General features: G+C 44.6%; 1 protein-coding gene across 2 annotated transcripts in view; it reads left to right on the plus strand.

The window, feature by feature from the left end:
* Nucleotides 1-24,337, plus strand: part of CNKSR1 (connector enhancer of kinase suppressor of Ras 1) — a 32,249-nt gene that overhangs the window by 629 nt on the left and 7,283 nt on the right. Inside the window, exons 2-15 of one of the 2 annotated variants that reach the window (XM_083750745.1) lie at nt 1,658-1,815; nt 2,567-2,769; nt 3,808-3,892; nt 9,968-10,009; nt 11,299-11,418; nt 12,772-12,831; nt 13,679-13,750; nt 15,381-15,515; nt 16,989-17,074; nt 18,887-19,008; nt 20,835-21,025; nt 21,688-21,718; nt 22,874-23,046; nt 24,263-24,336. In XM_083750745.1, coding sequence (XP_083606871.1) covers nt 1,658-1,815; nt 2,567-2,769; nt 3,808-3,892; nt 9,968-10,009; nt 11,299-11,418; nt 12,772-12,831; nt 13,679-13,750; nt 15,381-15,515; nt 16,989-17,074; nt 18,887-19,008; nt 20,835-21,025; nt 21,688-21,718; nt 22,874-23,046; nt 24,263-24,336 — 1,552 coding nt within the window. Of the gene's footprint in view, nt 1-1,657; nt 1,816-2,566; nt 2,770-3,807; nt 3,893-6,358; nt 6,567-9,967; nt 10,010-11,298; nt 11,419-12,771; nt 12,832-13,678; nt 13,751-15,380; nt 15,516-16,988; nt 17,075-18,886; nt 19,009-20,834; nt 21,026-21,687; nt 21,719-22,873; nt 23,047-24,262; nt 24,337 lie in introns of those variants that run through there. The other variant, XM_083750746.1, reaches the window with a different exon arrangement.

The following is a 24,337-nucleotide window of genomic DNA, read 5'->3' on the forward strand; positions in this document are numbered from 1 at the left end:
AGATTTACGTATAAGCTAAACAAACTATAGCTTGTGGCCCCACTCTCTTGGAGGCCCCCAGAAAAATTTAAAGGAAAAAAACCCCACTGGATGTACATTTCCAAAATATAAGATAAAAAAACAAATAAAATAAAACCTACATACAGCAACAGTGTTTTGTGTTGTGTAGGCTCCCCTTTCCCTATTTGTTATGTGCAAATGGCTTCAGATACCTATTGGTTCCATAAATTACCATATAGCATATATTCAACACAAAAAGCAGCGACAATTTGTTGTTGACAAAGGACAGCTGGACATATAAAGGGTCCCATTACCTTCAGCTTCTTAAGACCTCATCAAACCTAAATCTGGCCCTGAAGGAAACGGAACTGGAAAACTATGGGGGTGGCTGGGAAGAGGAAGAGAGATCAGCCAAGTCCTCATTTGTTTGCAAAAATAAAATTCTAATTAGATTTAGGAAAGGGATAGAGAAGCCTTGTCTTCCAGATGTGTTTGTTTACAGAATTTATGTTGTTACTGTTAATCAATTTATTACTCGGCCATCTGTATGTTTTTAACACTCGATTGGGAGCCTCCCAGAGTGGCTGGGGAAATTCAGCCAGATGGGTGGGGTATAAATAATAAATTATTATTATTATTATTATTATTATTATTATTATTATTATTATTATAAATTATTATCACCAGCAGGTTGCAGGGTGGGTTGCCACAAATGAAGTTCAGAATTCTATCCCAGTTCTCACTTATGCTGCCCTGAGATCTTACAATGAAAGGTAGTTAATAATAATAATAATAATAATAATCTCAGGACAGGTTACAACCATTTAAAATAAAATAGTTGTAATTTGTAATTAGACTTAGGGCAGGAACATGGAATCTTGGCCTTGTAGAAGTGTTTAAAGAATTAATGTCCTCCTCCTCCTCCTCACAACTGATTTCAGTGTGGGTCATTGCAGTTTAAAATGCAACAACCAGCAAAGGCAAAAAAGTAATTGCAATGAAAAATCACAGCTTCTAATTCATCTGTTGTTTGACTTCAACTCCTATCGGCCACCCCCACCTCTCAAAGCATGGCCAACAGTCAGGGATGATGGGATTTGTAGTCACACTAGATCTTGAGGGGCACAGCTTCTCCATCTCTGATTTTGGGGAAGAAATCAAAGTCATAAAAATATTTGTGGCCACATGATGCTTGACAACGTCTTTCTTCTGCTCCCTTCCCAAGACTCCCCCAAACATGTGATTTCAAAGTTAAAATATGAGATTCTGTAAGCCTTGCCAAATTTGTTATCAGCTGTAGAAAACAGAGTCCTTGGACTCTGATAATGCTTCTTGCATGCCTGGATGGAAGATGAGGGTGGGGGGGCTGTGTGAGTGTATTTGGAAACTAACCTACTATGCAAAGGTAAAAATGACATTCATTGCTCCTGCCACTTTTCAGCCTACCACTGGCATGTGACCCTTGCATGGTTACCCAAGAAGGATCCCCGGGCTTAAAAAAAATGGTTCCCCACCCACCTCCTAACTGAAGATGCCAAAGTTTGAACCTTCTGCATGCCAAGCAAGTGTCCTGCCATTGATCTATAGCTCTTTCCAAAACTTCTGAGCCAGTTTCATGAAAGAAAGAGGATCAAATGCTTTCCTCTTCTGCGTTTAGGTTTGGATCCAGCGTTACAAGACTATCCCTTTGAGACGTGGGGCCTGACTGGGAAGGGGCTGCTTCATCTGTCCTATCGGGACCTGGAAGATTTGGGCATGAGGCGCGTTGGCCATCAGGAGCTGCTTCTGGAAGCTGTGGAACAGCTCTGCGTATTGGTGAGCACATGGCTATGAACCTTAGTGCAGCTCACAAATCCCTCAACAACTTGGGCCTCTGAAGTACTTTAGGGACCATCTGATTCCTTATCTTCCACCTCAACTAGGGGCATCTTATGACGGGCCCTTAAGGTGGTTCCACCCATGAGATTCAGTTGGCCTTCACTAGGGAGCAAACCTTTAGCGCTACAGGCCCTGCCCTATGGAGATTCAGGGGGGAACCTTCCCTCCCTTCTTTCTTTTGAAAACTTTATTATTTAGACTAGCCTTTGTACTACGAATTTTCTCTTTTTTAATCAATCGCTCCAGTTTGTCTCTCACACAGATCTCTTCTGTTTATATGTCTTCATAAAAAAAATCTCCAGCATTTTCATGCAACACTAAACACAGTTGTGCAGCTATGCAGTTGTGACCACCTATTTTTGCGAGCAGTTTCTCCTAATATAATGCATTTTTGTATGTGTGTTATTTTCACCAATATCTTCATTTTTCTGCATGTTTTCCCTTCATATATGTATTTTTTTGTAAGCATTATTTAGCTGGGAAACTGCACTGCAAAGTTAAGAGAAGTGTCAATTTCAAAGCAGGGCTGTGTTTGAATTCTCGTTTTGAAAAGTGCGAATTTGGTTTAATTTCTCCTTTAAATGTGAACTGAACCAAATCCCGCCCCCCTACTTTGAGTGAAACTTAGCTGTATACAAGCCTTTGTTTCCATTAGTGAAGGTAGCTGGGCTTGTTTCCCTCTCCCTAGAACTATGACCTGGCAACAGCCAACCTGCAGGTGCTGACTGAGAAGCTGCAAGGCGTTGTAAGGACGATTGAAACCTTCATCCTGAGCCGAAGGAAAGTTAGCACCTACGACGGATACACTATGGAGAAACCCTCCTCAGACCTCCTGGGCTGTGTGGTGGAGTTGATTGGCGCTGCAAAGGGTCTCTTCTTATGGCTCAACAGGTAAAGATTGTCATGGTCATCTTCTCCATTCCCTTTATTTCTAATGTTCAGGCTGTGGGTTCTGTTTATGTCATGGTAATGGCACCTGCCATCCAAAAGAGCAAAGCTGTGAATGAACCTCCCAAACAGTCAGATGAGGACTGAGTAATACTCTGTGGTCCTGGAACACTGACTGGTTCTTGGGGGAGAACGGAAAACAAGTTGGGAGATGGAATGGAATGGAGTGGAGTGGCTGGGATCCTGAACAGTAGAGTTCCACTCTGCAGTGTTTTGTCACAGATCCCATTGGTATAGACCAGGTGTGGGAACCTTTGGCCCTCCAGATGTTGCTGAACTATGGTTTCTATCATTCTTGGCTATTGGGTATGCTTGCTGTGGCTGATGGGAACATCCAGAAGGCCAAATGTTTCCCACACACAGATACTGCTTCTTGTTATCTACTTTGGGGCAGTGGAGGGGAGGTAGTCTGTACACTGAATTAACTTAGGAAAATAATATAAAAGGGCTGGAGAGGGGAAAAGTTTCATGCAGATTTAAGGGAGATGGGTGTGTGGAATGGAAAGGGTTTGGGAGTGTTTAAATGATGATTCACTTGTAGAGTTCTGTACCCAAGGGGAGATAAGGAGTGAACCTTGAGCTTGTGTCTTTATCCCTTTGGTCTGAGAGAAAAGGTACCAAGGGAAATTGGAGGTCCTGTGTTCAGCTTCAAACACCCACTGGCTGCTGGGCCAATGCCAGAGCTCGGCATAACCAAGTAGGAGGCCATTTTTCTGAGAGCCAAATTGGAGCCAGGTGTCAGCGGTTTTTCAGACTGTCTATGAGAACATAGGAAGCTGCCATATACCACGTCAGACTGGTGGTTTGTTTAGCCCGGTATTGTTTACTCTTGCAGTGTTTCTCTTTTCAGTGCAGTATTACTTGCCTGTCATACCAAAGTCAGGTGGAGAGTGGACAGAAATGGCATTAAAATGGGATCTCTGAGTATCAAGTAGGAGGTATTGGCATGTAGGAAGCAGGCTCATTGATCTTTTCTTGCAGGTATCTCTTCTCCCACCTTAATGATTTTTCAGCCAGCAAAGACATCATCTGGTTGTGTGGAGATCTAGCAGAGATTATGAAAGCGGTAAGTTGTTCAAAGACAATGCCTATAATGTGCATTTTCTGGGAAGCCTAGCTTTGGCCCTCTCTGGGAGAATAAGTGCCTATTTGTGCCACCAGCTGAAAGTATTCTGAAGGCCAGAATGTCCAGTGGCCTCTTCCATGGGTCTTTGACTGCCATAAATCTTTGTACTACTATCCAGAGGTGATTAGCTGCCCTGCAATGGCAAGGCAAGTGATTTGGGTGTGCTGGCTATGTTGGGTCTTCTCTAGTCCTTTCTCACTCCTAGAAAGCTGGCCTTACATGTTTTAGGGGCCATAGGCTTTATAGATGCAGGTTGTGCTGTGACTCCAGAAACTGAAACCACCTCTATGCTGCTGAATCCAGTTGCTGGGAATCACAAGTAGGAAAAGCCCTGCTGATTTGGTGTGCTCAGATCCTGTTTGCAGGCTTCCTATGAGCCGAATGCTTGACTTGAAATGAGTTTGGTCCACAGGAGGTTGTGGACTTTCCAACACTATGTGAAGAATTCATAATTCAGCATGCTTTAGGAGGTGTTGGACAGATGTTTTCTCCAAATACGTGCTGTACCCTATGACGATTTGCTGACGGCTCGCCACAGATGAGAATGAACCTTATCACAGGCTTTCCCCATATGCAGGACCACCCAGACTATCATGTGGTTTGGTGAAATTGAAGCTGGTTTTACCGTATTTTTGTGCCTCTTGAGCTGGTATTATGCTCCCACACCATGGCCACATACTTAACTGAAGCCTCACCCTGGGACATGGTGAGTTGTGGTCCAGTTACATTGTTGAGAGCCTTTGTAAGATTTCCTCCGTATGTCCCAAATTCTTTCCCACCAACACACAGAAAGGCAATTTAATATTGATTTCCTTTGCTCCATTTGGACAGTGCACCATAGGTTAGAACACATATCCTGATTTGAGCCTCTCTGTGTACAGGTGATCAAACTATGATTTCATTTTTGGTATGTTTGGCATTCCTGTTTCAGGGGAGGAGTAGCAGACCAACTATGGTTTATCATTTCAGGCATCCACACTATAGCACCTCCTTCATTTAGGTGTCCCTGTGTGTATTCTCCATTCAGTGCCTGAGGCCTTATTCTGAGTGCCAAATGTGGTTCAAAGAGTGTCTTGCCCAGTTGAAGAACCTAATTGTGAAATACTGTACCTTCCCTAAGGAGGCTGTGGTTCTTTATTCTTTTTGGTGTTTTAAACAGAACACGCATGGCTATGAGTTTTCTTTTCTCCTTTCTATCTAGCTATCTTTTAAGTATTGCTGTGATCTGCTTTTGTTTGCTGTTATAGTAATTGGAAGAAATTACAATGGTGTTTTACTTTGTTTTTTGGACTTTGTGTGAAGTGTTTTGTGTGTTAAAATGTAACTCATTTGGAGTTTATGCTTATGAGGAAAAGTGGGCTGTAAGTTTGAATAACAACAATAATAATCCATAGGGAAACTTCATTAACTGTGGTTTGGTGTGATTTCAAAACTGAGGTTGTGTAAACACCATTCATTTAAAACCTGCTCCCAAGAATGTTGAGCACTGTAGTTTAAGGGTGCTGGAAACTATAGCTCTATGGTGCTAAACAACAGTTCCCATTATTCTTTTTGAGAGAAGGTGCTTTAAATATATTGTATGTACATAGCTGAGCTGTGTTAAGAAACAGTCTACAAATTGGCCTGAAGTTTAATGAGCCTCCTGCAGATACTATTGCATCAGGAGGTTTGTTTTATGATGTAAGAACTGCGCCTAGGACTTGCCGATCGAAAGGTCGGCGGTTCGAATCCCTGCGGCGGGGTGCGCTCCCGCTGCTCGGTCCCAGCGCCTGCCAACCTAGCAGTTCGAAAGCACCTCCGGGTGCAAGTAGATAAATAGGGACCGCTTACCAGCGGGAAGGTAAACGGCGTTTCCGTGTGCGGCTCTGGCTCGCCAGAGCAGCGATGTCACGCTGGCCACGTGACCCGGAAGTGTCTCCGGACAGCGCTGGCCCCTGGCCTCTTGAGTGAGATGGGCGCACAACCCCAGAGTCTGTCAAGACTGGCCCGTACGGGCAGGGGTACCTTTACCTTTACCTTTTTACTGGGTCAATCCTTCGGAACTCCCTTCCACAACACATGAGACAAGTGCTGTCTCCATTGTCATTTCAATGTTTTTCAAAAAACCTTCCTTTTTCAACAAGCCTTTTAAGTGGAGATTCTTCTCCCGGTCTGTGTTTGTGTTGGATTTGAAATTGGATTGATGTTTTTATTGTTAATCCCTTAGTTTAGGGTGTTTCCTAGGAAACTGTTCAGAAAGGAAATAAAGGCTGTGTACGTTCTACACCTTTAAAGCACATTCAAAGTACGTTCTCCCCTCAAAGAATTCTGGGCCCTGTAGTTTGTTAAGGGTTTCTGGGAATTTTAACTCTGTGAGGGGTAAACTACAGGGCCCAGAATTCTTTGAGAAAAAGAACATGTTTTGAGTGTACTTTAAAGGTACGCTGCTCCAGAAAGATGGTCGCCCCCATGTTTGGGTCAGAGAGACCACCCATCTGTGGGTTGTAAGGTGCCAAGCTCTGTGGCTCATTGTTGGCTGACAGAGCATGAGACACCCTATTCTGAACTTGAATGAACTGAGGGAAATGGCAGCTGACCAGAAATGGGTGGGAGGAGTGAGACCGAGAAGAGTGAGGTAAACAAAACTGGACGGGGGTGAGGGAGCGACTTGTTTTTTGTAGAAATAATCCAGTGAGTCACGCTTTGGGATTGGGGTCAGGGCTGGATAGCTGAGTTTGGGGAATCTCCATTTTTAGTTGGATGTAGCCCAGTGAAAGGAAGCATATGCGCTGAGGGGAGACAGAGAGAAAGTCTCTTCAGGGAAGCTTTTACAGGTAGGCACAGCGATAGGTAGCTTCTTTGTAAAATGTTCCTTCTCTGTGTGACCTTCTGCGATGGAATCTGTGGAATGAGCTGGAGGGACTTGATGACAAATGGTCCTACTGGAAAATCCCGCCAGCTCTAGACGAGAGCACGGGAAAGGAAAGGAAGGAAAGTGTGAAGGTCGTAATAGCAATAAATTGTCAAAAGCCCCATGCTATAGATTTCTTAAAAGAGCTGGGAGCGGAGGGGAGGGGCCTGAGAAGGTGTGCCATGTTGCAGAAGAAACTAAAGAATTTGGCTTCTTTATCTAAGTAGAAGTACCGTAGCTAGAAACTTGAGGTGAGTCCCCCCCCCCATTGTAGTATTATAAGTGGAAACGTTTTACCTCTACTAAAACCATTTGATATTTAGGGGTGTCCTACCAGGTGAATGATATTTTATGGCATTTTGAAGCAAAGGTTTTGTGTGTGTGTGTGTGTGTGTGTGTGAGAGAGAGAGAGAGAGAGAGAGAGAGAGAGAGAGAGAGAGTTTGTATCTTTTTAGGGCTGTATATACCCTGTACATTTGAAGCACATTTAAAGCACACACACACACACACACACACACACACACACACACACACACCAAGAATCCTGGGGACTGTAATTTGGTAAGGGAATTGTAGGTGTGTGAAGGGTAAATTACAGTTCACAGGATCCATGGAGTGGGTGTGCTTTAAATATATGGTGGGCATGAAGCCTGTATTGTTCGTTCTATAGTGCTTTTAAGATAAAAAACATACAAATGACCAGGAAAGAAGAATGTGCCCAACTCATTTTGACAGATGGGAAGGGAAGCTGGGAATGTGGTGGGAGAAGGTCTTCATTCAGCTGTGATCTGCAAACCATCTCCAGCCTGTAGGGTAGGACTTAGATGTGTGTATTCTGAAAATTTCATATTCTTTCATAGTACTCTGCTTTTCACTCTCTTCCTTTTTTCCCTTCCCCACTTCCCACAAGTATTTGTTTTGTTTGTGTAGTTGGGTTCCTGTCATTAGTATTTGCTGGGAAATCTGAGTCTCTGGTCCTGAGACTTGGGGCTTGAGCCTGGGAGCCTGAGGGTGGTGCATGTTGGAGAAGGGGGCAGAGACTTTAAAACTTAATGTTTGTATTTTAAAGGCATCTCAAGACTCCTTCTAATCGTGCTCCAGTGCAGGATTGTTGTATCTTCAAACTGTCTCTATTTAACTGGAACAGTCTCTGAATTCTGGCGCCTGTCTCTGTTAATGCATTGTCTCCATTTTGCCCTTTTGCTGGATGCATGTATGAGAGCCAGTATGGCGTAGTGGTTAGAGTGGAGTTACACTAGGACCTGGGAGACCCACGTTCAAATTCCTCACTCAGCAGTGAAGCTCACTGGGTTATCTTGGGCCAGTCTTTTTCTCTCAGTCTGGCCTACCTTACAGGGTTGTTGTGAGGATGAGATGAGGAGAGGGAGAACTGTTTGTGCCACTTTGATCTCCTTGGAGGAAAGCTGGGATGTGAGCTTTGTGGCTGTTTGGGGTTTTTAACTCTGTTCTCCCAGGTCCTAGTCCAGCACTCTAACCAGTGCACTTTCTCTCTCTCTTTTAAGGGGGGATCTAAGGGGATATTTTAAAAATCCATTGGATCAGCATGTGGTGAGCAGAACAGTAAATAGTCATTTTACCTCCAGTATAATTGCATCCAAAAACACATCATTTTGTGGAATGTGTACCTCCCTCTGAGATGTGTGCATGGCATTAGTTGGAACCTAATACCCTACGTTAACTGGGGGAAGGTCGGTGCTTGAAGATAAGATGCCCTAGTGTGATCTTTCTTGATCCTGGAATACCATTGAGTGGAACACACATGATTGATGACTGCGCAATCTTTCTGGCTGTCATAGCTGAAAGCCAGATCCCTCAAGGCAACTTGCCTCCAATGCACACGCATGCAGATGCACGCTTGTGCACATTTAAGATGCCATGTGTGCACAGCTTGATGAGACTTGCCTTGAGTTGTGGATAGCAGATGAAAAGACAGAGCTGTCCTCAATAGTACAGCTTTCCTCAGCCTGGTGCCCTCAACCTGTATTTTGAACTACAGTTGTGCTGGACTGGGCTGATGGATGTTATATACCAAAACATCTGGAGGCCACCAGATTTTGGAAAACTGTTTTAGTCTCTCTCACACCAAAAAAGCCCCTGAAATGCATTAATGGTGCTCTTATTTTCTGTGTATGTTTTTAATGCTGCAGGGAATATGATCAGTGGAATGCCATGTGGAAAATATATCCATCCCTTGTTGACCCTAGAAGGAAGCTGAGCCAAACCTAGGATCTAGTAGCCATTACCCACCATTCTCATGGCTCCTCCAGATATTCTATTTGCTTAGCATTCAGCTTGATTTGCTTGCACAAAACTTGCATGGTAGTTGGAATATGCCCAGCCTTTACTGAGCGTTCTTCTGATTTGTTTGCAAGGCAGTTATCTGACAATGGGCATTCATCCTGATTTGTTTGCAGGGTTGTCTACACATCTTCCTGCTTTATCATTTGTTCATCCCACACATTTTGGTGCATTTCCGCATCACTTGCCTAACTGTAGAAAGTCCTTTGGGGCCAAGCACTTTAATTGTGCAAACCTAAGTTTCTGGTAGGGGCCTGCAAGATAAGGACTGCCTGGAGGCACCCAGAGTTAGGAGTGTGGATGAAGCAACTGGCGGGGGTAGGCATTGGAGGAAATTAACATGCAATCTGTACTGCACCTGCGCAGGTGAGCTTGTTTCCCTGGTCACTGGTACACTCAGAGAGACTCCCTGCTGCTTTTGAATGAACAATTGCTTCCAGGCTGTTGCTATCTTTGGGTGGGTTTCAGTCGCATACTGGCGAATTCAAGCTATCCAGTTAGTGTTGACTGAGAGGTCTTGTGCAAGAAACCTGCTTCTCCAAAAAGATCAGACTTTTCATGATAAGCGAAGTGATGAGTAAATGCAGAGGAAAGTGTGGGATCACACTTGCTTTGATGCAGCAGCATTTAACCTCCCCATAAACAAATCAAGAATGGATTCTCATTGAATAAACAACCTTGTCTAATCTCCCTGCAAACAAATCAGGATGAATGATCAGGTGAACAGGTTATCTGGAAGGACCCTAGTTCTTACCTGTTTCTGGGATAGTTTGAAGAGTCTAGCTTGGTTTTCTTTGTACTTGCAGGACTGCACTGTGTCTGAGAGGGAGGACCGGATTTTACTGATTGTAAGTACTGCAATCTGCAGATGGAATGTGCTATGAGATGAGGCCTGATGTGGAATCTTGCTTTAAATTCTTGGGCTGACAGCTATTTTTTTGGGGGGTGGGATGTTCAGGTCCCTTTAATCTAAATTGGACATTGTCAAGTACACAAGCCCCCTCAGATGGCCAAGTATGTTTTACTGGCATGAGAAATGTGTCCGCCGCCTCTGTTCTGGACTTGTGCACACCAGGGATGTACAGCAGAAAATGTTCCAAAACAGCATATTTCCCATTTCTTAAGTTCATTAGGGATGATGAATTCATGCCAACTCCAAGCTTGACAGTTTCAAAGTTTTGCTTTTGTTTACTAGATACAGATAAAACAGCTAAACTAGATCGTTCTGTAGGACCGGAGTACAGTGGTACCTCTAGTTACGAACTTAATTTGTTCCAGAGGTCCGTTCTTAACCTGAAACTGTTCTTAACTAGAGGTGTGCTTTCGCTAATGGGGCCTCTTGCTGCCGCTGCACCGCCGGCACACAATTTCCGTTCTCATCCTGGGGAAAAGTTTTCAACTCTTCCAGGTTAGCGGAGTTTGTAACCTGAACCGTTTGTAACCTGAGGCGTTTGTAACTTGAGGTACCACTGTAGTTGATATGATGCCTTCTAGATGTTGATGGACTATAACTCCCATCATCCATGACCATCGGCCATGCTAGCTGATGGAAGTTGGAGTCCAGCAACATTTAGAGCGCACCACATTGTGGAAGCCTGAAACAACCTATTGATTTATATATTTTTAAAAAACTGAATAGTATGGAGAGAGTGAACTGGGAACAATTATTTTTCTTTCAAAATTGAACACTTGGCATAATCTAGGTAAATAGCATAGTCTTACGATGGAGTAAGCTGCATCAAAACCATATTTATCCCATTTGGGAAATAGCAGGAGACCAGTCTGCATCTTGTTTCCTGACCCAGGTCACATCCACACCATACATTTAAAGCATGTTGATTCTCACTAAGAACCCTGGGAAATGCAGTTTGTTAAGTGTCCTGGGAATTGTAGCTCAGTGAGTTCCCAGGATTCCTTGGGCGAAGCCATGACCATGAAAGTGTTGTAAATGTGCTATAAATTTATGGTGTGCATGTAACCTCCCGGTTAGCAAATGCATTTTTTAAAAATTGGGGTAGGGGAAGATCTAGGAGGATCTTGTGCCTCCAATTGCATTTGTTCTTACCTCTGTCAGAAGGTTCATAATCCACCTGGCGTCTTCTAAAAGAATGAGTTTTTCCCTCTTTGCGCCCTGCAGGGCAGACACATCTCAGGAATCTGCGAGCACATCTTGAATTACAGTCCAGCTGAACTCCTGCATCGAACTGCCATCTTGGAGACAGTGGAACTTGTGGCAGCAGGTCCAGAGGACAGTCTGGTGAGCCTGCCAGGCTATTTTTATTTTATTTTTATTTTATTTTGCAAGGCCGTTGCAGGCAAAAGAGCTGAGTGCAAAGCCCCCCCCCCCCCCAGTTATAAAGTGCATATCCAGCACTTATAAAGGCGGGTGTGATTTTTGGTTGCTCCAACATGAAATAAGAAACAGGAGCAGGAAATCAATAATAAATAATAATCACAACAACTAGCATTTACTTACCGCCGGAGGGGATGGGAAAGTCCCACAAAGCAACATGATGCAGCTAAACAGCATTTTGCGCTGCTCAGCTTTATCTGTACTGACTGGCAGCGCCTCTTGAGTGTGTCAGGCAGGGAGTCTTTCTCAGCCCTACCTGGAGATGCCAGGAATTGAACTCAGAACCTTTTGCATGCAAGGCAGGTGCTCTGGCCCTGAGCTGTATGGCCTTCCCTGTTTATGTATGTCTGTCAAAGCTGGGTTGGCAAAGTAAAATGTCAGGTCCCTCTCCTGCAACCTGGAAGCCCCCAGAATAATTGTCCTTTATTGAAAGAATGTTGACCTTCATCACAGGCAGGGTGAATGAACTCTTCTCCCTCCTCCCTTTAAGTTGTCTTAAACAGAGTCAGGCAGGGATGTTGTTGGATACTTAAAAGCTGTGAGCCCATGACATAAAATTGCTTCTGGGCAAATTAAGACAGCTGGAGCTTCACTGTTACTGTTCTCTAAGCACACCTAGCTGCCCTGTAAACAACGGGTGTTTTTAAACAAAACAAAGATTATAGAGAAAAAAGGACAGGAGATCTGGGTGTCAGTGCAAAAACCCCAGGGCTCATGCTGTCTGCCCCCCCCCCCCCCGCCAAGACAGGCTTCTATTCAGTTAAGCCCATCATTGTCTATTCTGCAAACCAGAGATACTGGGGATTTCACCTGCAAACTTCTGCATGCAAAAGCAGGTGCTCTGCTGCTGAACTACAACTTTTATTCTGCTGATATAGCAAGATGCCTTATACTGAGTCAGGCTGGGAAACCAGGGTTCAAATCACTACTCGGCCATGAGGCTCATTGGGTGACCTTGGGCCAGGTACTGTCTTTTAACCTAGCCTACTTCAGGGGTTGCTGTGTGGATGGAAATGGGGAGAGGGAAAACCATGTATGCCACCACGAACTCCATGGAGGAAAGGTGGGATATCAAATAAATATGTGAATATTTATGGGTCTCCAAAGCCTCAGATACGGGTCTTCCCCAGCCCAGCCTGGCATTGCTGGGAACTGAACCAGGCAACTTTTGTGTGCATAGTTAATGCTCTTTTACTGAGCCAACATCTCTTCTGCCCCATCTCAGTAACCATGTCTGCTACATCTTTTCCTCTGCAGGGCATTGAGATTAAGTCCTCACCCACCTGTCTCCATTTCATATCGGGAACTGCCCCAGAGGTGAGTCAGAAAGAAGATACAGGGGGTTATTTGTGTCTTCGGGGCATTTCCAGACTGTCACTATATTTCACAGGGATTCGGTATCATGCTGGCAAATTGAAGATGCACAATTATAGTTGACTGTGGGAGGTCTTGTGCAACAAACCTGCTTCCGTGAAACCTCAGACTTTTCACACTAAGGAAAATGCACTGGAAAGTTTGGGATTTTTGGTGCAACGTCATCTGTCTTGGCGCAACGTCACCCTGTGAACCAACTGGCATAAATGTTCATAGCCAGCATCACCTCATCTCCTCGCAACAAATCAGGATGAATGCCATTAACTTAGGTCCTAAAATAGTGCCCTGCCCTGCCCCACCACAGTGACTTCAGGTCTCTAAAATGAGCCTGTGTGGGAAACCTAGCAACTCATCTAGAGGTGGGGGAGCTCATATTTCTTCCTCAGATTGTGCCAGGCGGAACATGGCTTAGCCCACTTGCTTTGCTTTCTCCACCCCCCCACCCTGACAGTGACTCTGCGTCATCCAAAGCTTGGCCAAAACCTTGGCGTGTGTGTGTGTGTGTGTGTGTGTGTGCACGCTGTTCAGCCCAGCTAGTTTCTTCATTCCTTTGCCTCCTTGCTGAGCAGGAATTACCCCAAAGGTCAGAGCTTGAAGTTAATACTTAATCCCCTCTGCAGCAACTCCCCAGCCCTCCCCCAGTCTCAACTTTCACTGTCCAAGAAAGCTGCTTGCTTGGATTTGTCGAAGAGTGAGAGTCTCCAAGTTGCCTCCTTCTCCCTTCCAGCAAAGGAGATCTTGACCTTGTTTGTTTGTTTGTTTGTTTGTTGCACGTGTTGCTCCCTTCCAGTCCCCGGCTGAGCACTGCAGCAGCGGGATCCTTCCAGGGGACGAGATAGTGCAAGTCAACAACCAGGTGGTGGTAAGTGTGGGCCTCTTCCTTATTTGGCTCCGTGGCTGACTACTTGGGCAGGACTAAGTAGAATGCTAAGTTGGCTACTGCGGTGGGTTGCAGCTAAATTCAATGGGTCTTCGTTAATGCCAGGCTTAGATTTTCCTCCTGACATGCTGTTGCTTGACTGCCTTGTCTTGTTTTGATGTGGGTTTGGTGGTAGTGATAGAAAGTCGTGGAGGCAGAGCATAACCATCATGGCTAGTAGCTGTTGATGCCTTTATCCCCCCATGAATTTGTCTAATCCTCTTTCAAAGCCATCCAGGTTTCAGACAAATAGAACAAAATAGGCTATCCGTGCTTCACCTTCTTAAAAATGGCAATTGGTTGCTTCCTATAGTTAAATTTGCAGCTAGCAACTGGTGAGTGCAGCAGCTCAGGCCTGTAGCCAGAAATATTGTGGTGGTGAGGGAGCCTAAGGGTACACAGAAAGTTAATTAATCGTGTGACACGTCAGTAACCATTTTAAAAATAAATCTTAAGTGCCTAGTGCTTGCCAAAATCAACAAATTATCTTCTGGCATCTTAAGACTAATACATTTTAACGTGGCACAAGCATTCAGGGGCTAGAGTTCCCTTCAGCAGGCCTATGAATTGTAATCCTCAGTTGCAGATGGATGAATGCAGAGTGGCTAGTGTTGCACGTGGAGTAAGCAAAGGAGAGAAGGACCTGAAATGCAAACAGTACAGATAGCAGAAGTTCGGTTTGAGCTAGAATGTGTGCAAGATAAGCAGGATGGTCCTCTACAACAGCCCGGAGAGGTGATAAAACAATCAACTTGGCAATGCTGAGTTAACTAACCCTTGAATGGGAAAGGAAACTATTATCTTTACTGAGACCCAAATGAATAGATCAGACTTCAGGAATTGCAATTCCATTTCCTGCTGGAGCCCCCCACTCCCTTTGAAGTTCCTTTAAGATCACTGACAGAGTATGCTGGCACACTGAAATGTTTTGGGGGTTTTTACGGGTTTATTAATATTGCCAGTTCTGTCAGAGTTTTTATCCCAGGGCTTTTGCATAGGGCCAGCTTTATCATTAGGAATTGCGAGGCAGCCACCTGAGGCAATGGATATGGGGTGGGGAGTGGTGCTGATGTGTTGGAGCTGGATTGGCCCATGATGTTTCGCTGCTGAAGTTTAACAGTGTGTGGTTTAACAATCAAGCCCTCTCCCCAGGGAACTCTGGGAATTGTAGCTTTGTGGAGGGAGCAGAGGTCTCCTAACAACTCAGCAACCTTAGTGAGGATTCTTTGAGGGAAGTCATGACTGTTTAAAGTGGTATGATACCACTTTAAATGTCTAGTACAGATAACTAAGCTAGCCTGGTGCTCTTCCATCACCAGTGTTAAAATAAGATGTGCCCAAGCCCTGAATTTTGCAGCCCTCGTTTAACTTAATTTTAATTGACAATTGTTGTTTTTATTTACAGTATTTGTAAACTGCCTTTCTACATCGGCTCACCAAATAATAGCGTAGATAGATAGATAAATACAAAAATATTTCAAATAAAATAATGTTGAAAAATGTGAAATTTAAAGAAAAGCACTTTGAAGCTAAAAAATATCATTAAAGGCAAGACAATCTGTCAACCATGTAGGTGGGCTGGACCCGGATGAATCTGGTGAAAAAGCTTCTTGAAACATCAAGTCAGGTGACTTTGGTGCTGAAGAAAATACCACTCGTTTTCCCAGGGACTCCTAGTTCCCCTGAGTCTTCTCCTCTACAGCAGAAGGTAAGCAAGGCCTAGAGCAGCCCAAAGGCCACATTTCCCTGTGGGGAGCTGCTTCCCAGTGGTGGGTGAGGCCAGAGGCAAACATGGGCGAAGCAAAGGACAGGACTCTTACATTGTACAGTAGGCAACGTTCAATCTACAGGAAAGTCTTAGGTTTTTGCACCTTCATATACCTCCATCCTGCACCCAGGCATGCAAGAGGCATTATCCCTATTCAGGGACATATTCCAGCCTGGAACAAGCACCTGAGTGTTAGGATGCGTCTGGGGAGACGGGGCAATTGGCAGGCCACCAGCTGGCTCTAGCCCACCTATCGGCAGCCAGGCGAACTCCGGTTCTCGGAACAGCATCAAAACTGTGACTCAAGCCTCAGAGACCTTTAGAGACTGAGCACGCAAGCCAGCAGAGATAAGAACTCTTTGCAATAGAAGTAGCGGACAGAGGCATATGTAAGCATATTTACAAGCATTTATTCAGCATCAGGACAAAAGAAAAACATATCTGCTTTCCTTCGTGTCCAGGCAAACAGCATAGGCAAAAGCTATATACAACAGAAGTTCCCAGCAGACTGTGCTGGAAGTAAACAGACATGCGACATACAACAACTCCACATGCCTGTTCTAAAGGTGGAGTGGAACTATATCCTAACACCGAGGACCTCCTGAGATCTCTGTGAAGCTGCCCCATGTGGTAAACCACTGAACGTTAGCTAGCAGCTTCTCAGATCCTGGACTGACTCCACCTCCATGTTTGGCATAGGAGCCTCCTGGAAAGGAGGTTATGCACTCCCTCCTTCCCTGGAGTTTTTAAGCAGAGGATGGGTGGCCACCTGTCATATATGATTTAGTTGAGATACCTACATTGTAAGAGGTTGGACCTCAGGGTCCCTTCTAACTCTACCATTCTATGGTTCTAGGGGTGTTTATCTGATTACTCCCTGTATAAGTCCTGACAAGAGCTTCTAGAGCCAGACCTACCGCTACTTATCATCACTATCATTATTATTGTTATTTATTTCCCTCCCTTCAACCTAAGGTCTCAGTGGGGGTAACAATATTAGAAATGGTTCAAAACAACTTAAAATGACAGAAAGAAGGTGGGTCATAAAAATATGCACCTCAGGTGTCAAAGGCCAGGTAAAGAGGTGTGTCTTCAGCATTGGGTGAAGCAGAGCTGGAGTGGTCTCCTTAGACCATATCTTTGCAGCTATGGGTTGCTTACTCTGAAGTGAGCACTTACTCTGAAGTGAGCTTCAGAGTCTTAGTAATCTCACATTTCCAAATAAAACTGTGACTAATCTTTGCTCGTCCTTCCTTGTCAGGCTTTTTTATTTTATTTTTACGACTCCCCTGGAGTGTCATTTCTGACCCAATGGAAAGGCGAAAGCAACATCTCAACAATATACCGAAGGCACAGTGTAGACTGTCCCCTTGACTGTAACAGATAGGTGACTTTTGTCTGTTCATTCCATAGGTGCTGGAAGGTTTGTTCGATGTTGTGGAACCCCTGAGCTTGCACAGTGATGAATCTGCGACTAGTTTTGGTTCTTCGACTTCCAGGTTAGGAATCCAACATTTCTGGGGATTTTAGGGTTTCAGGCCCACTGCTGTGCTATGTAGATATTGACATGTGGACTGTCGGTCTGGTCCATCAAGGATTGCTTTCCCTATCACAGAAAGTGTGGTATTTTTTGTGCTGGGGGGTGGGGCGGTGGGCAGCAAGTTGGCTGTACGAATCAGCTTTAAATGCTCATCTCGAATTTGCTAGTATGTGGTCAAATGCTGCCCCAAAATAGTGACACTCCAGAAGTGCCCTAAGTTGGTGGGTCATCACTGCATCCCATGGGAGCAAATTCTGTATAAACAGACATTTTGTGAGCTTGCCCTTCATTTTCTGTCCTGAATCTCCCAACTTCTTCAGCATCACTGGATTACCCCTGGGGTTCTGTGGACTTGACTTAGAAGCTGTAGCAAAATCTGCAACTCAGTGAGTTCTGATGATGTCACACTGTACTCATACTTTCAGTGGGAACGAAACTGCAAAGGGTCATGCTGGAACTTGCCCAGGGAGGGGGCATTTTCTGGTTCAACGCGCAGATGGAGTATCTCTTGAATAAATTAGTGACCTTTCCCCCTTCCTGTTGCGCAAACCAAGGTCTGCCCAAGTTTAAACATCCCAAGAATAAAATATTTTCCATCCTCTTGGCCTCTCGCTCAGCAGAAACTAGGGGCAGAGGTACTTAGAAAATCCCTTTGAGGTCTCATGCTGCAGGGAGGGCTATCTTGAGGGCTGTTGCATGGAAGATGGAGCAAGCTTGTTTTCTCCTGCCCTAGAGGGTACGACTTGAATCAATGGCTTCAAGTTACAGGAAAGGAGATTCTGACCAAACGTCAGGAAGAGCTGTTTGACAGTGGAACAGACTCCTTCGGAAGGTGGTGGACTCTCCTTCCTTGGAGGTTTTTAAGCAGAGGTTGAATGGCCATCTGTCATGGATGCTTTAGCTGAAATTCCTGCATTGCAGGGGGTTGGGCTAGATGACCCTTGGGGTCCCTTCCAGCTCTACAGTTCTATGATTCTATCCAGGCATAACCAGTGCTTTTTTTCCTTTTAAAAAAAAAATTAGGGGCACTCTCATTTTGACTCAAGAAAATCACCAGTTTGTAGTTTAAATCGGGGGAAATAAATACAGTAAAAGGACAAAAGGACAAAGATTCACAAAAAGTTTAGGGGTATGCATACCACTGTGTGTCCCCCAGGGGAAAAAAGCACAGGACATAACCATTCTTGTTTGAATTTTACTAGAACCTTGAGAGAATTAAGGATTGTAATGCTTCAGAGCACACACACTGCTCAAGAATTTCTTTTCGGTACCAGAACTAATCTTAGTTTTCACCCATGAATCTACTCCTGGTTCCCCCACCCTCAAATGTTCTTACTTTCAGTAACCTAATTTGGAAGGGAAAGTATTTTGTTGTTGCTGCTGTTTTAAGCAAATGGTTGTAAAACAAAACAATTACTGATCTTCTGCAAATTGCCTTGGAATCTAGTGATTCTGCCTGTCCTAGATTTCTGGGGGTTAGGGAGAATAGCTGTGTGTGTGTGTGTGTGATGGAGAGCCAAGATCTCTCAAGGTGTGGTGTTAAGGGAAGAAGGGAAGAAGGGGAAGGGGGAAGGCAGGGGCAGACATCCAGCTCTGTAGCTGTCTGGGTCCCAGCATGTTTTGCTGCCAAATCGGCATTTGCTGGACTCCTTCTTGTGGCTGAAGTGCCAGACAACTGGGATCTGAAGTTCTGGTAAACAGTGCACAGCTGCTATGAAAGATAGAGCTCCAAGTTTGTTTGTTTTGTTTTCTTTCTTTTCTCCTTTAAAAGCATGACTGCTGAGGTGGATGGGAGACCGGATTTTCTTCTAGGTCTCCCTGCTGATGAAGAGGAGCAGGAAGCAACCAATTCATGGCATTCGGACGGCTCTCTAGAAGAACCTTCTGGGGCAGGTAAGGATTTGGACATTGGCTTGCTGGTGGTGGACACACTGGTGCTGGACTCCAGCTCCCATCAGTCGCAGCCGGCCTAGCCAGCGGTCAGGGATGATCGAAGGTAAGAAGATGCCTTACATCAGTGATGACCAAACTCGGCCCTCCAGCTGTTTTGGGCCTACCATAATCCCTGCCCACTGTCCTGTTAGCTAGGGATGATGGGAGTTGTAGTTCCAAAACAGCTGGTGGCCAGGTTTGGCCATCCCGGCCTTACATGGAGCAAGAGCATAGCATTGTCTCACTGACTGGCTGTGACACTGTGGGACTTCGGACAGGGGACATTTGCTGCCCTGCTGGAGAATCTAGGTCAGTGTTTCCCATACTCTGGTCTCCAGCTGTTTTTGGACTACAATTCCCATCATCCCTGTCTTGCTAGCTAGGGATGATGGGAGTTGTAGTCTGAAAACAGCTGGAGACCCAAGCTTGGGAATCACTGATCTAGGTACTAAACTAGGAACTTTCTGCATGCAGAGCAGCTGTTTTGCCACTGGGCTGCAGTCCTCTCACCATCTGAGCATTTTTAACAAAGCTTTTTATCAGCTTCGGCTGGCTCATTGCCTGTGGCCTTCTCTAGAGAGCAGAGGCCTCAGTTAGGCGTGCTTTGCTTACATCCAGGCTAGATTACTGTCATGCACACTATTCGCAACAAAGAAATGACAACTGGTGCAGAATGTGGCAGCTAGAATGCTTGTTGGAGTTAGGCATTTAGACCACATTATGCCTATTCTGTTCTCGTTTAAATTGTCTATTTGTTCCCAGACCTAATTTAAGGCTGTGGTGTTAACCTGGTTCCAAACTGTTTACAGCAATCTACACTCTAAAGAGTTTAACTCAAATATGCCCCAGCTAGCACTTGGAGGATGCCAGCTTCATGAAATCTGATTTGAGGCTCTGGAGCTTGGCTTACAGCTGTGCACAAACCTGCCCAAACTTTGAGATCAGCGTCTGAGGCTGTGTATTTTATCTATACTATATAGTGATTAATTTCAAATAAGCAGTTTACAGAGAATATAAGATATACATTGAATTGTCAATAAAAATAAAAGTTAAAGACAATGTTTTTTCAGGGGAAAAGGATCAAAATATGAGTAAGATCAGTGGTTAAAAATAAACATTATGAACTAAAATTATAGATTAAAATACATGTCACCTTTACATGTCAGGGTAGAATTGCCTAAACAAACATTTTTAGCAGGCACTGAAAGGAACAAAATGCCTACTTAATGTCAATGGGCAGGGAGTGCCAGTGGGTAGTAACTACTACACTGAAAGATTGGTGTTTTTCAAGTGCAGAATGAACATCATGTGGCAATTGTACAAGTTCCACAAAGTCCTCATGTGGGCATACATAGGGTAAGGTGATCTTCCAAGTCAGCTGGTTCCAAGCTGTTAAGGACTTTATATATGAATAGTAACAACTTGAACTTGTCCCGGTAACAAATTGCCAGTCAAGGGTCTGAATTAACATGTTACATGCAGACAGGATCTCACTCCTCTCAGTTAGTAGTCATGCTGCAGTATTCTGCACTAACACCAGGCTCAAGTGTAGCCCCACATAGATCAGGGTTGTTTTCATAGTTTAGAACTTCATAATATTGTTTGCTGCTATGCTGTTATGGTATTGATGTTTTTATAACTGTTGCAAACTGACTTGTTGAGGACAAGTGTGCAGAAAGGTGGGTTTTTAAATGTCTAATGAACAAATTAATCCTTCTGATGTAAAATCTTTTTCCAGACTGATGAATTGATGAGCTTTGGTTTAGGTTTTTGACTTGTTCTTCCAGGTGCATTTGCTGAACCTGTGCTGGAAGGTGAGAGCCTTGTCGGGGTCGATCCTGAAGGATCCAGTTCCCCTGATGCTGCTTCCCCTGCCAGACCCAGTACCTTGGAACTTGAATCGGAAGACTCCACATCCCCTGAAAATGGGTTTGTCAGAGGAATCCGAGGGCTGGGATCTGCAGATTATTCCAAAGAGGTAAGAGTTGCATTGTGTTTTGCTTATTTCTAGGTTTTATTTAGACCCTTTGGCTTCAGGTCTAAAAAGGCCTCCCTGAATGCCTGATGCAATAGAAACAAAAATGTAAACTAATTCAGCAGAAGCAATCCCAGCATTGTCTCCAGACTGTCAGCATTTTGCAGGAGCGATTCAGTCACATGCTGTAAATTTGCGTTTCAGCAATTAAAGAGGATTAAAGCACCCTATTGCTCTGGTGCAACAAATTCACTTTACAAACAAAACAGGTTTCTGTGGCTAGAAAAGTGACAGGGAACTGCATAAAAAGTGTGGGATAGAAGGTTGATCGCTGGGAAGTCTAAGGGCATGTTCTATTTACTGCATCCAGTGCACTCCCACTGCTAGTTTTTAAAGCTACACAGACATGTTAGCCACAATCCATATCAATCCTGTGATTTCTTAACAAATGCTGCTATTTGGTGAGTCCCCCCCCCTCGAACCAGTCTTAAACAAATTGTAAAATTGTGAGTTTGTGTTTCTACTGAATTGTAGTGTGATTTCCCCCACTCACTTTTTATTGTGATGTGGGGTGGCTGGCACCAGCGGCACTCAGCCACCCCACATCACTCAGCCATTCTTGCAGATCCTGATAAATTGCTTTTCTCCCCCTCGATTCCTTTCAGGGAAGTGTTGAATATCGACGAAAGCAAAAAGGTGAGTACCGGTAACATCAATTCATCCTTCAATATTACAAGCATTTCAGCCTATGCTAAAGCTGTGTAACGTGTCCATAAATATATCCTGGTAAGAAGGGGAACAGTTCTTTCTTGTATGCCACTATTCACCAGACAAGGGAGGGGGGAACATTTATGTCCCCCCACGGGCCAGGTTTGACAGGTGGGTGGCCAGTCTCTTGGCATGATACCAGGTGACCCATGTTTGCCCATGTGGCTGGTCAGCTGATTGTCGGAATTGCATACAGCCACGCATGGGGAATGTTGTCCCAGCCAAGGGCCAGAGTTACCTGAAGGATTATGAAGACTAGCAGAGCCTTTCCTTCCAGAGGCTCCTGCTCCCTTGAGAGAGCTGAATGCAATCTTTAAAGGGCCCGTGGTAGATTCTATAACTGCATATTGTGGAGTGGCTGTGAGGTTACAGGGTCATCCTCCAAGTCCCTTGCAGATAGGGACCTGCTATCTGGAGGGCACCAGGTTGGTGAATACTGGTCTGGTGTAATGAGGAAGCCACAATTCTAGAGGCAACAGGAGAAGGGGAAGCAAGGAAATAATGAAAAGGAATGGGATTGTGCTTGAAATTGGCAGTCCTGTTCTTTGTAAAGTGTCATGCACACAAATTTCAGTTTGTCTGAATCGGAGCCTTCTCATGCCGTCACTGGGTCCCTAAGGCAGGGGATGTGACACCTGGAACCCTGAAGAGGCGCATTCTACACTGCAACATTTTGTTGCAGATTCCTGTTACCTCATCATATGGGATACGTAGACTAAACTCACACCCACACTGTATACATTTAAAGCTTGAGGCTTTCTCCAGAGAATCATGCTGCAAACTGTAGCTCTGTGGGAGTTGAAACTACAGTTTCCAGGATCCTTTACAGGAAGCCTTGGCTGTTCAAGTGGTATTAATGTACTTTAAACCTATGGTGACCAAAGCTGCATCCCTAGAAGGATGGGTTGCTCTTGGCCCTTCTATAAATGCCTCCCTAATTCAGCAAAAGTTTTTTTAAAAAGTGCTTGTGGTGGAAAAATCGCAAACTGTATACTATGAGCCTGATTTTTTTTAGTGAGTTGCATTGGGCATCCTGTCCTTCCTTTTTGTCATAATGACACCCCCCCCCCCGCTTGTGTTGAGGAATGGCAACCCGACTGAGTCGCCGCCGAATCTCCTGCCAGGATCTGGGCCAGGTGGACTGCGATGGCTGGCTCCTTAAGAAGAAGGATCACGGGGGCTTCATGGCCCAGAAATGGAAGCGGTTTTGGTTCGTGCTGAAGGGTCAATCCCTCTACTGGTACAGCAACCCCAACGTGAGTTCATCCTAGGTTGCTCAGTATTTCAGAGAGTCATGGATCACCAAAGGGTAGCCCTGTTTGTTGTTGTTGTTGTTGTCATCGTCGCAACAGAGCACCTGTCCACGTTCAAGCATTATTTAGCTGTTAATCTACGCCCCCCACCATTTGAATTAGAATGGAATAGTCCACACATATTTGAACTTGTATATGAGGAGCAACTTCTGGGTTTTTTTTGTTCCTTTCAGTAGATGTTCGCTTTTGTGTTTGTCCCTGCCTTCTAATTTCTTGACTCCTTTATTCCAATTAAGTGCTGATGCAACACATACACTCCCCCCCCCCCCCGGCCTAGGAAGTGCGTAAAAGCACACAGGCAAGTGTAAATTCCCAGCACACATCTCTGTTGTTTCTGGTTTTGTGCAAATCTGAGAGCTTCCCCCCAAAAATAACAAATTTTCCTTCTTATATATTTATTTAATACTTTTTAATACCAGCTTTCTGCCAAGGCACCCAAAATGGCTGACAGTGTTAAAATACTAAAGCAAATGAACACTATAAAACATAAAATTGGTCAGGGGAGGGAGCAGTCTGACTCTGGAGCTGGCCCCAATGTTGTTTTTGCCTCCCTCCCTCTCTTCTTACAGAACAGAGAGTGTCCTGTACAATATACAGGATACAATGTATTACGACACTCAGATTCTACAGAGATGGGCAACTATGCTATGGGATATGGGGGGAATGCAAAGGGGAGTAACAGGAAGTGACAACTGATCCACCAACCACCAAAACAAATTGGTGAGTGGAGCAGTTTGGAGCACATTTTCCCCCAGCTTATCAATGTATATCTAGTTCACAACATAAAATTACATTCTAAAAAACACAAAATGATTCGTTCTCTGCTACTGCTAGTTGCATCCAGGTTGCAACTGGTCAGTTTCAATGCAAGTTGAAGACCATGCCCATGGAAGCTGGCTGCATCTCTATGATCATGGATGATGGGCGCTGTGGTCCCGCAACATCGGGCGGTCTGCAAGCTCCCCTTCGTTGCTTTATAGCTTGCCCATGGAAGGTTAGGAGCAGCCTGCAGGTCCTACAGCTTTCCCTTGCTTTCTGTAGTAGAAACCTGTTCAGCATTCCAGGGCTGCCGCTTTATATATGAGTAGCAGCAATTGGAGCCAATCAGGGTATGAAGTGCTGCTCTGTTTTAATTGGTGCTTTCCTTCTCTTACCCCAGGATGAGAAGGCTGTGGGTTTCATCAATGTGTCAGCGTACAGACTGGAAAGCAAAAAGGAACAGAAGAAGAAATAG

The sequence above is a fragment of the Podarcis gaigeae genome (genome assembly GCF_964106915.1).
Source record: "Podarcis gaigeae genome assembly, chromosome: 8".
Classification (NCBI taxonomy): domain Eukaryota; kingdom Metazoa; phylum Chordata; class Lepidosauria; order Squamata; family Lacertidae; genus Podarcis; species Podarcis gaigeae.